The 17,799-nt window shown below is 37.1% G+C and overlaps 1 protein-coding gene across 1 annotated transcript in view; it reads right to left on the reverse strand.

Annotated features, from left to right (window-relative positions):
• Window positions 1–5,946: 5,946 nt before the first annotated feature.
• The window catches only part of LOC125120643 (proliferating cell nuclear antigen-like), a 57,382-nt gene continuing 45,529 nt past the window's right edge, over window positions 5,947–17,799 (reverse strand). The window contains exon 3 of the mRNA XM_047769139.1: window positions 5,947–6,756. Within this exon, the coding sequence (XP_047625095.1) occupies window positions 5,947–6,756 (810 nt within the window). The remainder of the gene's footprint in view (window positions 6,757–17,799) is intronic.

Genomic DNA, 17,799 nt, shown 5'->3' on the forward strand with positions numbered 1-17,799 from the left:
TTAGAGCTGGAGTCTTATTTTTATAAGGATGTCTGAAATAGAAAAGAGGTACCTGGAAAAAAAAAAAAGAACAAGGACAACACATTTTTTTCTTTGAGCTGGGAACACAGGAGAGAGGTGAGCTACAGTAAAAGATCTTTTGGGAGTTGAAGTGCTTGGTCATAGGAGCTTTCTTTATTGGGTTGACAAGGGCTCTCTATGAAACAGGAGAGTGTGGCTATTCAGTGCACATGCTCAGAAGTTGTATCCCAGACCTATAGCTTTACCAATGGGATGATGCTGGGAGCACCTGAGGCAAGAGGAGGCCAGTGTGTGTGGCTCACCTGGAAATAGGAGTTGTAGCAGATTATCGGGCAGTAGGCTGGGAGGCTCACTGAGACCCTAGCAAGGAACACCCCCCCTTCCCTTTCCTCTGCTCTTTAGCAATCTAGAAGCCCCCTAGTTTAGAGCTGCTTAACCCTCTTCTTTCCAGAACTAAGCCTCATGCAATGTTTTAGATGTCGAACACCCATGATATCTTAGATACTACCAAGGGATTTTTCTTTTGATAAAAGTTTGTCCCCATTTAATCTAACCTTCATAGACATTCATTTACTCCTTCCTTTTCCCAGAAATTATTTCTGTATCTTCTTTCATATGATAAGATAAGATGCTTCATGGTAGTGGAGATATATATAGAGCTGTAAAATCCAGTCTCAGACTTCAAAGACTCTTTAGTAAAAAAGTAGAATCACCTTGAGGCATATATGAAGCAGGATGTGAAAGGGCTATGAGAAAGTTAGAACAAAATACAATGGAGAGTAAGAAGAGAAGAAGAGGAATAGGTCATTTGTACAATGTTAGTAGTTTCAGCCATGCCTGTAGGAATAGACAGTGTTTATAATAGTGTTATTGCTGTTTCTCCTTATAAAATAAATGGGCATTGAATACTAATTAGAAAATATAGGTAATCAAATAGAATGAAATAAATTTCCTTTAATTTCATCATGCATAGACAATCACTGCCTTTTTTTTTTTTTTCCTTTTTGCCCCCCTCTGTGGCATATGGAGTTCTGGGGCAAGGGATCAGATCCAATTCACAGTTGTGACCTAAGCTGCAGCTGTGGCAACACTGTATCCTTAACCCACTGTGCTGGGCAGGGGATTGAACCTGTATCCCAGCACTCCCAAGATGTTGTCAATCCTGTTGTGCTACAGTGGAAACTCCCACTCTGCCTGTTTTGATATATACATTTTAGTTATTTGTGTGCTCGAGCGTGTGTGCAGGTGCACACCCCCCCCCATAGGAATGTATTAGGTATTCTGTTTTGTAACCTGCCTTTTTTTCCCAAATTGTGTTAAACTTTCTAGGATATTAAACATTTTACAACATCATTTTAAGTGGTTGCATAGTATTCCATTGTATAGATGTACATGTAATGAATCTTCTGTTTTGGGGCTTTTAGCATGTTTTTATTCACTATTATAAGCATGCTGAGTAAATGTACTGGTAGTTATATGTTTGTGCATATCCATGATAACCTGAGGATAAATTCCTGGAAGAAGAACTATTGGAACAAAGCAAGTCTATGTTTTTCAAGGCTTTAGAGACTTCTGCCAGATTGCCGTCGAGAAAGGCCACCTTCAGTTGCATGAAAGTCTGATGTCCCTACAGACTTCTCAACAACACTAGAAATTACCACAAACTCTGAACATTTTGTAGGTAAAAGATGGACTATCACTTCTCTTCTAACTTGCGTTTCTTTCATTACTAAGCAGATTGGGTAAGTTATACAGTAGATTTTGTAAAATTGACATAGTTGCACTTAGAATCAAGGTTTACCAGGTACCAGTTAGAGTGCATTGTTGAGTTCCCATTGTGGCTCAGTGGGTTAAGGAGCTGATGTTGTCTCTGTGAAGATGTGGGTTCCATTCCTCCCTTGCTCAGTGGGTTAAGGATCCTCTCTGCCAGTGTAGGTTGCAGATGTGGTTTGGATTTAGTGTTGCCATGGCTGTGGCATGGCTGCTGGCAGTGGCAGCTCTGATTCAACCCCTAACCCAGCATATGCTGCAGGTGCAGTGGTAAAAAGAAAAAAAAAATGAATGCATCAAAAAGAATATGTTGATTAAAAACAAGCTGGGTCAGACTATTTCATTTAACTTTGTTAGAGTTAGTGGACAAATGGGTCAGAAAAAATATGGCAGGTATAGTCTAATTGCCTGTCATTTGACATTAATATATCTTAAAAAAATTCCTGCTATCAGAATAGAGCAATATGGGTTGTCGGACAGTTTCATTAATTGGACTTCTGCCTGGTTGGATGACTGTCCCTGTCCACTAAAGCGAGGTCTCCAGGAGCAAGCCTCTAAACTCTGTTTTCAGACCAATCTTTTCAGTAGTTTTGTCAATGATGTGATGAAGTCATGCTGGTTAGTCAGAGATGATGTAAAACTGGAATAAATAAAATCACAATCCAAAAAAAAAAGCATGACAGGGAAAAGAAAAAGCCTTTACCACCAATTGGACTTGGAGGATGGAAGTTGAATATTGTGATTTGGTATTAGCATGTGTATTAAAAAAAATATAGGCATTTTGGAGTTCCTTTGTGGCTCAGTGGGTTAAGGATCTGACTTTGTCACTCTTGTGGCATGGGTTGGATCCCTGGCCCAGGAACTTCCACATGCCATGGCTGTAGCAAAAAAAAAAAAAAAAAAAAAAAAAAAAGTAGGCATTTTAGTGAAATCAGCATGCTTTGAATCTTCCAAGTGATAGATATAACTGGGAAAAAAGTGAAAGTAGAAGAAAACTATGTTAATAGAAATAGGAAGACAGGGGAGTTCCCGTCGTGGCGCAGTGGTGAACGACTCCGACTAGGAACCATGAGGTTGCGGGTTCGGTCCCTGCGCTTGCTCAGTGGGTTAACGATCTGGTGTTGCCGTGAGCTGTGGTATAGGTTGCAGATGCGGCTCGGATCCCACATTGCTGTGGCTCTGGCGTAGGCCTGTGGCTACAGCTCCGATTGGACCCCTAGCCTGGGAACCTCCACATGTGGCGGGAGCGGCCCAAGAAATAGCAAAAAGACAAAAAAAAAAAAAAAAGGAATAGGAAGACACTTTTTTTCCTCTTTTACACTTTAAGGAATTTTGTTGTGTTTTTTTCTGAGTATAGAAGTAATATAGCCTCTTTCTAAAAATATGGAATATACAGAAAAGTATTTTTAAAATCCAGGAGTAGGGAGTTCCCCTCATGGCTCAGTGGTTAATGAACCCGACTAGTATCCATGAGGGTTTGATCCCTGGCCTCACTTAGTGGGTTAAGGATCTGGTGTTGCTGTGAGTGGTGGTGTAGGTTGCAGACATGGTTAGGATCCCGAGTTGCTGTAGTTGTGGTGTAGGCCAGCATCTGTAGCTCCAATTTGACCCCTAGCCTGGGAACCTCCATTTGCCACAGGTGCGGCCCTAAAAAGTCAAAAGCCAAAAAAAAAAAAAAAAAAAAATCCAGAATTGTGCACAACCCAGAAACCTTTGATAACTACAGTTCCATTTCCTCCAGTCTAGTTTAAATGGAATTACATACATGTGTTTTTATATAACTGTGATTATGCTATTATGTAAGCCTTTCAAATTGCTTCTTCACTCAATATAATATTCTGAACACTTTCTCAAATCTTTAAAAGTTCTTCAAATAAATTCCTTCCAGGGGCTGCATAGCACTCCATTATGTAGGTGTATCATGATTATTTTCTGTGGTTAAATATTTAAATTATTTCCAAGTTTTCACCTTTATAAAGAATATTGTAAGAAACATCTTTGTATGCAACAAACATCTTTGTCCTCCCTTCCTATTACCTCCTTAGAAGAAACTCTCAGAAATGAAATTACTACACCGAAAATTAAAAATTTTAAAGGTTCTCAAAGAGTTCCCATTGTGGCTCAGTGGAAACGAATCTGACTAGTATCCATGAGGTTGCGCATTCGATCCTTGGCCTCACTCAGTGGGTTAAGGATCAGGCTTTGCCATGAGCTATGGTGTGTAGGTCACAGACATGGCTTGGATCCTGTGTTGCTGTGCTGTGACATAGGCTGGCAGCTGCAGCTCCAATTCAACTCCTAGCCTGGGAGATTCCATATGCTGCAGGTATGGCCCTAAAAAGCAAGCAAGCAAACAAACAAACAAACAAAAACCACCAAAAAACTTTTAAAGGTTCTGATACAAGTTGCAAGCTGCACTTCAGAAAGTTTTAACCAATGGGGATACACTTACTTCTGGCACTTTACCATTCAACCCTGGCCAGACTCCATTTAGGGTATTGTCTTACCTCCTGGTTTCCACATTTTCAAAATCTTGTGAGTCCCTTTCTCCTTTCCAAACCTCAGAAGCCTCCATGCAAGTCATTCAGTATGTTTGGGCCCATAATTCAGTGTCCCTAATGCAAAATCCTAAGGGAAATCACAGATAGACTTTAGAATTTAGTTAGGCATTTCAAGATTTCAAGGCCCATCTTATTTGTTAAAGATATTGTATCTTTTAATTTCTGCTACTTCCAGGGATGGAGAGATTTCTTCTTCAAGAAGATCATTAATAGCAAATGCTCTTTCAATGTTTTTATGTTTATGTAAATATCAGGATGGTAACAATGTTTCTGTGGAGCATAGGGACAAAGAAGGACTGGGGAAAATGATTAACTTTTACTTTTTACATCTTTGCTTTCACTGCTTACAATGAACATGTATTAATTTTCTTTCTTTTTTAAAATGTCAATATTTATTAAAGTATAATTTACATATAATATAGTACAATTGGATTAGTTTTGACAAATGCATATAGTTTTGGAACCATCACTATAGTGCAGATAAAAATATTTTCATCACTCCAAAAACATGTATCAGGGCCCTTTGCAGCCAATCTCCTTCCCTATGCTTCAGGCAAACTGCACAGAGGGCACAGGAAGTTCTAGGGTCCAGTAACTAGAACTAAGTGCAGGTGCAAAAAAACCAAACCAGTCATTTAATCCACCAAACCACAAAATACACAAGAAAAAGAACTGCAATAAAGGAATTCTCACTGTGCAGCATGCCATTTTGTGAACTTGTAGCACAGTTACTGCTGGGCCTTCTCACTTTCTTGGTTGAATTCAACACCTATGGAATTTAAGCCATCTTCATCCTTTAAGGGAATAAGTCCCCCAAAAGGAGGCTTACGCTAGTGAAATTATTTTTGCACAAACATACTCCTTGGGCCCTATCACACATCTACAAAAAAACTTGCAATACTCCTGTATAAGGCTCCCTAGGCTAAAGAAACACTGCTCTATATCAATGCTAGTCTTACAAAGCCCATAGAACTTTTAGGTATATTAAGCTTCTGTAAAGTGTTAGTTTCTGCTAACAAAAATGACAATAAAATATATAAGATTTGTTCTACTCTCCCCTTTTCACTTCTTGAGCTCAAGTCAGAATACCAACATAAGTTTGGCAAAAGTATTTTGTCACCTACTGTAGCTGAAATACTTTTTATTGCTATATCTAATTCATAACAAGCTGACTGAAAAAAAAAAAGCACATTTACATGAAAAAGTTGCTTGAATTGTGAATTCCCTAGGATACTTGCAACCATTGTGGTCCAAATGAAGGCTCTGTCCTGGGATGCTTGAAATTCAAATGACTTTTATTTAAATTGAAAACAATACTTAAAACTTCATTTAGAATCAAAATCTTTTGGTTGTAAAAATCATTAATGAGAGTTTCTAGGTTAAAGCAGAAGTATTTCTAGGCTAACAAGACCAGATTTGACTTTGGACTTTATTCTTTAAACAAATTGTAGAGAATGGAGGAAAAAACAGGTTATTTACAGAAAACAATATCTACATATGTTCAGAGGTACAAAGAAAACACTTAAGTATGTGCTGGTATCTCTGAAGCAGTTCTCAAAGAGCTTAGTTTAATTTTCTTGGAATTTAAGAATGTCTAAGAGCCTTCTTCATCTTTGATCTTGGGAGCCAAATAGTGCTTTAAATGTCCCATATCAGCAATTTTATACTCTATAACAAGGGGTACATCTGCAGACATACTGAGTGTTACTGTAGGAGAGAGTGGAATGGCTTTTGTGAAGAAGTTCAGGTACCTCAGTGCAAAAGTTAGCTGAACTGGTTCATACATCTCTATGGTAACAGCTTCCTCTTCTTTATCAACATTACTCATTTGTGACAACTTAACATTTCCATTTCCAAGTCTTCCACTTGCAGAAAATTTCACTCCATCTTTTGCACAGGAAATTGCAACAGCATCTCCAATATGACTGAGATCTCGGTATATACATGCAAACTCACCAGAAGGCATCTTTACTACACAGCTGTACTCTTGTTCGGGAATTCCAAGTTGCTCAACATCTAAATTCATTAACTTCATTTCATAGGCTGAAACCTTTTCTTGATTTGGAGCTTCAAACACTAGTGCCAAGGTGTCTGCCTTATATTCAACCCTTAGTGTAATGATGTCTTCATTGCCAGCACATTTTAGTGTTTTGGACATGCTGGTGAGGTTCACACCTACGGCCAAATTGCGGTCACAGCAGTACGTGTGGAAGCCCTCGGAGTGCAGGGTGAGCTGCACCAAAGAGACATGAGACGATTCCATGCTCTGCAGGTTCACGCCACTGGAGCTGATGTCCCAACAGACCTTGTTGATGAGGTCCTTAAGCGCCTCCAGCGCCTTCTTCAGGATAGAGCCCTGGACCAGGCACCACTTGAAAATGGTGGCAGAATCACAACGATGCAGCTACAGGTGGAAGAAAGAAGGAAGGAGTAGTGGCTTATGCTTCAGAAGTTGAGAGAGAGCAGGAAAACACAGCAACAGAGCCTGACCTGGAGGATGCACACTCAATTTTCTTTTTGGAAAAAAAGAAAAGGTTGATGAATTAATCTTTTGAAACAATCATAAAATTATAAAAGTTGGAAGTACAGTGGAAAGAAATCTTTTAAAGCCCTGAAGCATTTGCGAATAAGTTGCCAAACTGAAGACCCACCATTCCTGAATACTTTAGTGTATATTTCCTATAAATAAGGGTTTTTCCTCATATGACCACTGTACAACCATTAAAGTCAGAAAATTAACATTGATGGGTAACTACATTAAATGTCCATACCCCATTGAAGTTTTAGCAATTGTCCCAGTGATGTCTTTCATAGAAAAATCTTTGGTTCAGAATCACATGTTGCATTTAATGTCATATATCCTCAGTCTTCTTCAGTTTGTAGTAATTTTGCAGCTCTGATTCGACCCCTAGCGTGGGAATTTCCACATGCCATGGGTACACCCCTAAAAAGACAAACAAACAAAAAAAGAATGAAATAATACCATTTGCAGTAACATGGATGGACCTAGAGATTATCATACTAGGTGAAGTAAGCCAGGCAGATAAAGGCAAGTATCATATGATATCATTTACATGTGGAATCTAAAATTTGACACAGATAAACTTATTTAAAAAACAGAGACAAGCTCACAGAAATAGAAAACAAAGGGGAAAGGAATGGTGGAGGGATAAATTAGGGGTTTGGGATTAGCAGAAACAAACTACTATATATATAATAGATAAACAACAAGGTCCTACTGTATAGCACAGGGAACTATATTCAATATTCTGTAATAAACCATAATGGGAGAGAATATTTTATTAAAATAATAAACTGGAGTTCCCGTCATGGCACAGTGGTTAACAAATCCGACTGGGGACCATGAGGTTGCGGGTTCGATCCCTGGCTTGCTCAGTGGGTTAAGGATTTGGCATTGCTGTGAGCTGTGGTGTGGGTTGCAGGCTTGGATCCCACATTGCTGTGGTTCTGGCGTAGGCCGGTGGCTACGGCTCCGATTAGACCCCTAGCCTGGGAATCTCCATATGCCGTGGGAGTGGTTCAAGAAAGAAGGCAAAAAGACAAAAAAAAAAAAAACCATAATGGAAGAGAATATTAATATATATATATAAAACTGAATCACTTTGATGTACACCAGCAAAACATTGTAAATCAACTATACTTCAGTCTTTTTTTAATTCTTAAAAGACTATCACCAGTGAAAATCAAAATTGTGTATCACCCAATAATATGCAGTGAGAAGAACAGTGTCACTTCTTCAAAGAATATCTGATATTCCTGCCAAAGATGCACAGCTTGAATCTAATCATGGGGAAACATTAGACAAATCCGAATTGAGGGATATTCTACAAAATAACTGTCCTATAATCCTCAAAAGTTTCAGGTCATGGAAAAGAGTATGGAGATTCCTCAGAAAACTAAATATAGAACTAATGTACGATCCAGCAATCCCACTCCTGGGTTGTATCCATGTCTTGGCTATTGTGAATAGAGCTGCAAGGAACATGCGGGTGCATGTGTCTCTTTTAAGGAAAGTTTTGTCCAGATATATGCCCAAGAGTGGGATTGCTGGGTCATGTGGTAGTTCTATATATAGATTTCTAAGGTACCTCCATACTGTTCTCCAAGGGTTTAATCTCTAAAATTATACTAACAACTTATACATCTCAACAGCAAAAAAAACCCAACAACACTGTATCTTTTTAAATTAGTGTTTTTTTCTTTTCTTTTCTTTTTTTCCCCCAGATCTCTACCCAAGAGTAGACGTGCTGGGTCATATGGGAGTTCTATTTAAAGTTTTTGTTTGTTTGCTTGCTTGTTTGTTTTTGAGAAACCTCCATACTGTTTTCCACAGTGACTGTACCAATTTACATCCCCATCAACAGTATATGAGGGTTCTCTTTCCACATCCTTGCCAATATTTGTTATTTGTTGTCTTTTTGATAATAGCCATTCTGACAGGTGTTAGGTGATATCTCATTGTGGTTTTGACTTGCATTTCCCTAATGATTAGTGATTCTGAGCATCTTTTCATGTGCCTGTGGGCCATCTGCATTTCCTCTTTGGAAAAATGCCTATTTAGTTCTTCTGCCTATTTTCTAATCGAGTTGTTTGTTTTTTGATGTTGAGTTGTATGAGCTTTTTATATATGTTGGATATTAACCCCTTATTGGTCATATCATTTGCAAATATTTTTCCCATTCAGTGGGTTTTCTTTTGCTTTGCTGATGGTTTCCTTTGCCATGAAAACACTTTTACATTTAAATAGATTACATTTTCAAATTTTTGCTTTTATTTCCTTTGCTTTAGGAAGCAGATTCCAAAAAATATTGTTTCTATTTATGTCAAAGAGCATTCTGCCTATGTTTTCCTCAAGGAGTTTTATGGTATCTGGTCTTATATTTGGGTCTTTATCGATTTTAAGTTTATTTTTGTCTGTGATGTTAGAGAATGTTCTAATTTCATTCTTTTACATGTAGCTGCCCAGTTTTCCTGGCATCGCTTATTTAAGAGGCTGTCTTTTCTCCATCGTATATTCTTGCCTTCTTTGTCATAGATTAATTGACCAATTTTAAAGCTCTCTCTCACTCTATTTTCCTGAGATTAGACATGAATAGATGAACATCCCCGATGACAGCCACTAATGTGAATAGATGGATTGAGGTAGTTCTCAACTGGTAAAATAGGAGAAGTTAGGTCTTTATAGGAGAAACCAAGACTGGGGTGAGATATGATAGCAGAAACAGTAGGTGAATGCTGGACAGACCTCAGACAGGACTATTGGTCAAGGAAACATGTGGGAAGGGATGGCTTTGTGTAGACAAACAGGCCAGTAGAAGAATCCAAGACCTCTGTAGTTGAATTTTCAGAGGTGGAAAGTTTTGTTTTTTGTTTTGCTTTTTAGGGTCACATCTGCGGCATATGGAGGTTCCCAGGCTAGGGGTCAAATCAGAGCTGTAGCTGCCAGCCTATGCCACAGCCACAGCAACAAAGGATCTGAACCGCGTCTGCAACCTATACCACAGCTCAATGGCAACTCTGGATCCATAACCCACAGGGCAAGGCCAGGGATCGAACCTGCGTCCTCATGGATACTAGTCAGATTCCTTAACTGCTGAACCATGATGGGAACTCCCAGAGGTAGATGGTTTATATAGGAGTTCCCTTGTGCTACAGTATATTAAGGATCTGGCATTGTCACTGCTGTGGCTAGGGTTTAGTCTCAGGCCCCAGAACTTCCACATGTCACAGGCATGGCCAAAGAAAAAAAACAGATTTATGTAGAGGAATTTTTAGAAGAGTTAGAATGGTGGCAAAAGGTGGTCAGTATAGCTGTTCTTTTTTTTACAGGTTAGCTGTTATTTATTTACTTATTTTTACATATTTCTTTATTTATTTTTATTACTCAATGAATTTATTACATTTATAGTTGTACAATGATCATAACAACCCAATTTTATAGCACTTCCATCCCAAACCCCCAGCACATCCCCCCACTCTCCAACCTGTCTCCTTTGGGAACCATAAGTTTTTCAAAGTCTGTGAGTCAATATCTGTTCTGCAAAGAAATTTCTCTGTGTCCTTTTTTCAGATTCCACATGTCAGTGAAAGCATCTGATGTTGGTGTCTCATTGTCTGACTGATGTCAATCAGCATGGTAATTTCTAGGTCCATCTATGTTGCTAAAAATGCTGGTGTTTCATTCCTTTTAATGGCTGAGTAATATTCCATTGTGTATATGTACCACATCTTCTTGATCCACTCCTCTGCCGATGGACATTTAGGTTGTTTTCATGTCTTGGCTATTGCAAATAGTACTGCAATGAACAATGGAGTACATGTGTCTTTTGAGTCATGGTTTTTTCTGGATAGATGTCCAGGAGTGGTATTGCTGGATCAAATGGTAGTTCTATGTTTAGTTTTCTGAGGCATCTCCATACTGTTTTCCACAGTGGTTGCACCAATTTGCAATCCCACCAATGGTGTAATAGGGTTAGTATGTCGGTTCTTGATTCAGGAGTGAATGGTATGACACAGTCCTTCACAAAGAGCAAATTCACTGTATTTGACAGTCTAGGGCTTCCTGCTTCATCATTTATTTTTGAAAGGATCAGTCTTTGAATAAGCTGTAACCAAGGTCAGGAGTAGTTTCTACCCTTCTTCTGATTTCTTCTTCGATGTGCTGATATTTGCATACAATATTTCAGATGTGCAGAGAATGCAGGAAGGGATTGGGGCTGAAGACTGTGGGCTCATCAGCGACTCAATTGTAGCTCATTATCCAAATGCACCACTTCTTTGGGGATTCAGGTTTTAGAGCACTGTTTCTCATGGACCATCTGTATTAAAATGGCCTTAAATAGGTCTTAAAAATGGAGCTTCTATTACATCTAAGACCCCTAATTAAGAGTCTCAAGGGTGGAGGCAGGGACTGGAAATGCAAATTTTCAGCAATTTTCTCTTGCTGTCATAAGCACTCTCAAATTTGAGATGCTTAGTAAGGTAAACAGCACAGCCAACTTGCTTAGAGCATTTTTTTTCTTTAAAATCTTCCTCCTTTACATAGTATTTTTCTTATGCTTTGCTTATGTGTTTTTTTATTCACGAAGGGATCTATTTATAATAGCAAATAGTCCACCTTCTGAGTCTGGTACCAAATTTGAAGAGCTAACTTGTAAGCAGTTCGGTATTCGACCCACACTGCCATCTAGTGACAATTCTTTCAGTTACAGCTAGCTTCAGGAGAAGTACTTCCAACTTTGGGGAGTTTATGGCTGGGCAATTTCATCTTTTATTCAAATGAATCCACTTGCTGAATAGGTGCTGTTTTGAGTGTAAAATCATTGACATTCACATTTGTTAGTCTCACTGTCAGTTGGCCATGGCATTATGTTACAAGGTTACTTGGTAGGTATTTAGTTTTTTGAATTTTCCCTCTTTATTTATGTTGTATCTGTCTGTTACATCATTCTGGTGGTGATTAATTGTAACTTGCTTAGAACATCTTGAATACAAACCCTATGTACTTACTAAGTAAGTAAATGTAATGATTTTTTATTGAAATCAAATAAGTTATAAGAAGTAATCTTTAGATACTTTTTATTAATTTAAGGGGGAACAATCTTATGACATTAGGAAAATATTGAGAGAGTACCAATCAGATTTTAATTAAATTGAAGCATATGAATTAATATTAACCTTTATACATTTTACAATAAACTTACAGTAGTTTTATGGAATTGTCTACATTCTTGCAATATTAACATAAATCTTAAACTTCTAATAAGTGTAAATGGTAAATTGACTATAGTATTGAAATATTACAGGAATTCCCATTGTGGCTCAGTGGGTTAAGACTCTGACTAGTATCCATGAGGATGTGGGTTCGATCCCTGGCCTTGCTTAGTGGGTTAAGGATCCAGTGTTGCTGTGAGCTGTGGTGTGGGTTATGGAGGAGGCCCGGATCTGGCGTTGCTGTGGCTGTGACTGGCAGCTGTAGCTCTGATTCGACCCCTAGTCTGAGAATTTCTATAAGCCACAGGTGTGGCCCTAAAAAGACAAAAAAAAAAGGGGGGGGAATATTATAGACCCATGAATTTAATATTATCTTGTGGTTATATAGGTGAAAATACCTATGGTTATTATTTAAGGCATATTAAAATACTCACAGGTATGGTTACATAGTCATATTTATGTATATCAGTTATCCTATTACTTTCATATAAAGTATTTCTAATGAACTCTCAAGTGCATTTTGTTACTTTTATACAATTGCATGTTGGGATAATTACGAACAAAACTAAGTTTTGGATGATAAAATATTATACAATCCTTTTAAAATAAAGGTGTTGGACCTAGTAGAGATTGTTTTAATGATGGCTTCTGTTATTGAGATCTGGCCATAATTAGTCTAATATTAGAAAAAAGTTTTGAGCAACAAAAAGACAAGAATAAAGAATTTCAACAGGAACAATGAGTGAATGTTTCTTGCTTCTTTATTTTCTTGTAATAGTTGAAATTCCAGAAATTTCTCTATAAATTTTATTGTTTCTTTTGATTTTAAGAGCATCACAAGCTCATGACTTCGTTTTGTTCACTGCCACATCCCTGGCACCCAGAATACTACTTGGTATGTTATAGGTGCTTAATAAATATTGATTGGATGAATGAATGAATCAGAAGTGTTCAAACAATATGGAATAGAGCTCTTTAACTCCATAGAGATGATCACTGTTAACAATTTGCTGTATATTCCTGCAATATAACACATGCGTTTACCTATATTATTATGTACTGTTTTTTGGAAGGAGACTACAGTCCATGTACTTTGTGCAGCTTTATCTTTCACTTAACAATACATCTGTGCCTATATACTTGGTTTGTTATTAGTGTTTTTCTTTGCAAATATAGAATGTGCTGCAACAAACATCTGCGTATATGTATCTGTGTACACAAACATCTGTGTATGTGTGTATGTGTGTGTGTGTGAGTGTGCACAGATGTTCAGTTTAAGGATATATTCATGGAAGTGGATTGCTGAGTCAAAAGGAACGACCATTAAAATAACCAATATTGTTAAATTCCCTCCCAAATTTTGTAATAATATGAGACTCTTTCCCCCTTAACTTTTGCTAACAATAAGTATAAATTTATCTTAAATGAAATGGAACTAAATAATCATTATTTAATCTGATGAATGATATCTCAACTCTGACTATTCCATGTTAGGAAAAACATTTATAATGGCAAGATGCTTAACCTCCTTTATGATTTATGAAATTATGGATATTTCAATGGTGGACTAACTTTTACACTTAGATTTTAATTAAAGTTCTACATTATCAAATAGTTTTGATTTGTTTAAGCTTTAATTGAGTTATGTTTGAAAGCTCCAAAATATAAAATAATAATTCACAGCACTCACACAATTTCAAAGATTATTGTAATTCATTTTGCACATCAATTTTGCAAACTCAAACTCTGAGCACAAATATTATTTTACAAGTGGCATTCATTTAATCCTTAAACAGCTTATGTAGTTTTGTGGGGGAATTTTTTTTTTTTTCTTTTTAGGGCTGCACCTGTGGCATATGGAAATTCCCAGGCTAGGGGTTGAATCGGAGCTGTGGCCACTGGCCTACACCACAGCCACAGCAATGCAGGATCCGAGCCGCGTCTGGGACCTACATCACAGCTCATGGCAACACCCGATCCTTAACCCACTGAGCGAGGCCAGGGATGGAATCCTCATCCTCATGGATACTAGTCGGATTCGTTTCTGAGGAGCCACGACGGGAATTCCCGGGGAAAAATTTTGCATTTTATAAAAATAGATTAATTAATAAGAAGAAAGATACCAATCTTACTTGTAGTCTTACTGAAAATCATTAACACTGATACTTGTTAGTCCTATTTCCTGTTTTCTAAAACATTGAACAAATAACATTAAATTGTAAGAAAAGGTACAGATAAAAACAAGACATTTTTGGTGTGCTTATTTTCTTGGCCTTGCAGTTTGGTGAGAAGGGTGACTGGAACATTTGCATCTTGTATTGCATAATGAGACCAACGCAAAATGATTGCAGCTCATGTAAAAGACAGGGTGGCATGTTTTCAGTTTTAATGGGGACACTCAGAAAAGTTCCAATTCTTCCTGACATTTCTCATAGCCGAATAAACGTGGTCTAGGTTGGAGTGTCTATTATGAAAATAAGAGGAGAGCAATTCAATTATACTTCAATGACTGAATAGCCAGGGGTCCTCATTAAAATGATCAGAAAGATTGCAGTGTTGCTTTGCTCTGTGTAGCTGATGATTAAGTTGTATAAGAATGACATGGCCTTTTGGGGCGCAAGTCAGAATGTGCCTTACTATTTGGAGCCAGAAATTGCTGACCCCTCCTAGAGTGAGATGTGTACTACCTTGAGAAAGAAAATTATTTTTTCTCTTATCAGATGGTCGACTTAAGGTGAAATTCGTTAAGATTATTGTATAAATTCGTTAAGGTTATTGTATAAAAGCTTTAATTTGCACTTTGCTGTAAGAAAAATGCCCTTTAATACGGTAATGATAAGGGATACTTGTCTTTACATTTTCTTCAGTCAATCAGGTCTAGTTTAGTGGAGTAATGTTTATATAATGCAAGTAAATGAATATGTTTAAGGAATTTTTAGTTTATGAATCCACTGCTGTTCCTTTCCTTTTAAAAATGTTACTTACAAGTGGGGTTTTTTTTTTGTTTGTTTTTTGGGTTTTTTTTTTTTTTTTTTTTTGAGGGAAGAGGTTCAAATACTTTAAGGAAAATTGCTATCCCTGTTTCTCCTTTCCACTTGCACACAGAGACAATATAGCTTAACATAGCAACATAATTTAAGAAGAACAAAGCCATTGCTTAAGAGAATAGACCCTTGCTTGGTTTTGATATATATATTTTTTAACATTTGACTATAACAGCTTCAGATTCTAAGTCAGATCTCAAAAATCAAGACACCAATGTAATTGGACTCCTCAGGTAAGTGTTGAATACACATTAAGGTACATAAGACCCCAAACCTTCATTTAGTTTAGTTTCTAATATCGTGTATTTTTTTTTTTTAATGAGAGATGATCTACAACATTTACAAGACTCAAGCTCATGGAATAAAGTGATTGAGTTTTTAATTCTTTGATAACAATAAAATGAAAAATGATTGCCTTTTCTAATATTATCTATCCCTTCTCAATCAATGAATTGTATTTTAATCGATTACCTATGGTTGGCATATCATCCTAAGAAAGAAAGATTTACTATAAACATAAACCACACTAAATCATTTAGAGCTATATCAGCTCCAGTTGGAGTGTATCAAATAAGGAAAAAAATTCAATGGTCAGATTAGATTAAATAATGAGCTCAAGATCTTTTTGTGTACATGAGATATGAGTACACACTTTTCCTTTTGTTTTTCTTCCTTCCTTCCTCCCTCCCTCCCTCTCTCTCTTTCTCTCTCTCTCTCTTTCTTTCTTTCTTTCTTTCTTCCCTGTTGCTTACTTGATGGTCAACCCAGTAAAAATGGTCAAACCCATTTATTAATATAGATGTCATAAAAAAGTACTATAGCTGCATTTTATTCTCAATTGGGTTCAAAATATCATTTACATTATAATTACCTAAGATAGATGTTTGATGTTTAATATTATATTATAAATGTTGTCATACTTAGGGTGGTGTTGTGGGAATTACAAATTTCAAGCGATTTAAGTTTTGGGATTACTTTTTCTGGTACAAGTCAGGACTTTTATATTATAATGTTATAATTTCACTTCTATGGAATAACCACACTGCAAAGTTGACTGCACTATCAAGCACGTTTCAGAATAGCAGAGAAAAACAGGGCTATCATGGTGCCCTTTTTTTTTTTTTTTTTTGGTGGCTATTCTGATGTGCAATTCACTGTGAAAGAAAGAACACAATGGTTTGCAGCCTGAATTAAAGGAACCCAATTATGTGCCTCTCAAATACACTGCAGAATTTAGCAACACACAGATTTATGATAATATTATTCTGTCCTGTAGTTTTCATTAAATTTATGCCCTCACCAAATAAAATTTGAAAAATGTCCATATCTCTTTTGTATACAAAGGCAATCAAATATTTATGGAAAGCATTAAAATAGATTCCTTTCCATAGCTACATCACTTCTGGTTTTAGGATATAAAAGCTGTTTCCTTTACTGACAGATGTTGCATAGAATCAAGCAAATTGTTACAGAATCACTCTTCACAAAAGTGCTGGTTTAGGGGTGGCAAGGACAGATGCAAGGCCTGTATTTCCCCACATTATTCACAGTATATATTATACATATACACACTGGAGCAGATACAACTATATCTAACACCGGCCCAGCCTCCCCAAGCTCACTCTCTCTCAACACACTCATGTACCTCAAAACCAAATTTTGATCAACATGTGGAATTATATTGTTTAACAACTGAGGGCGTATATGACACTGTCCTGCCATATATGTCAGAAGAAACATTGAACTGAAACAGGATATAGTGTGGTATGCAGTTTGCTATGAATAAGGGTAAGAGGCATTGTCTAGGGACAGGTCAGTGCCAACTTCATCAGCACAGGTGAGAACTTAGCCTGGTGAGCATATGATAGAGAGGTCTGCAATAGACAGCTCTACCAGTATCCAAGAAGAATAAAGTAATATAATGTAGTTACTATGAATTCATGTTTAGACATTATAGATAGTATGTTGCATTAGTGATGGTTTGTAATTGTTGCAGTCTTGTTTAAGTTAGCAGTGTTCTAGTATTGCCTATCATTTACAAATATTAGAAACCATTTTGATTGGAAATGTTCTTTATATTGCTATACATGATCCGTGACTTAGGATGTGTTAATTTTTGATTTTTCGACTTTAAGATGGTGTGAAAGCATGCATTCGGTAGAACCCATGCATCCAGTAGAAACCATGCTTTGAATTTTGAATTTTGATCTTTTCCCAGGCTAGTGATATGCAGTCAGATATTCTCTTGTGATGCTGAGCAGTGGCCACAAGCCTCAACTCCTAGTCAGCCATGTGATCACGGGGAGGAGGGGGGGGGATACACTTACAACAATTCTGTTCCCATGCAACCATTATGATTTTCAGTTTTAGTACAGTATCCAATAATTACATGAACTCTTCAACACTTCATTATAAAATGGACTTTGTATTAGGTGATTTTGCCCTATAGTAGGATAATGTGGGCATTCTGAGCACTTTTAAGGGAGGCTAGGCTAAACTCTGATATTGTGTAGGTTAGGGTAATTAAATGCATTTTCAAACTACAGTATTTTCAGTTTGCAATGGGTTTGTCTGGGTATATTAAGTCGAGGGAGATCTGGATAGTCAATAAGTCTTGGAAACAAATAAGTTGAACAGTTTCTTGATTGCAGGATTTCTGCAATTTTTAA

This window comes from Phacochoerus africanus, chromosome 2 (assembly GCF_016906955.1).
Source record: "Phacochoerus africanus isolate WHEZ1 chromosome 2, ROS_Pafr_v1, whole genome shotgun sequence".
Lineage (NCBI taxonomy): Eukaryota > Metazoa > Chordata > Mammalia > Artiodactyla > Suidae > Phacochoerus > Phacochoerus africanus.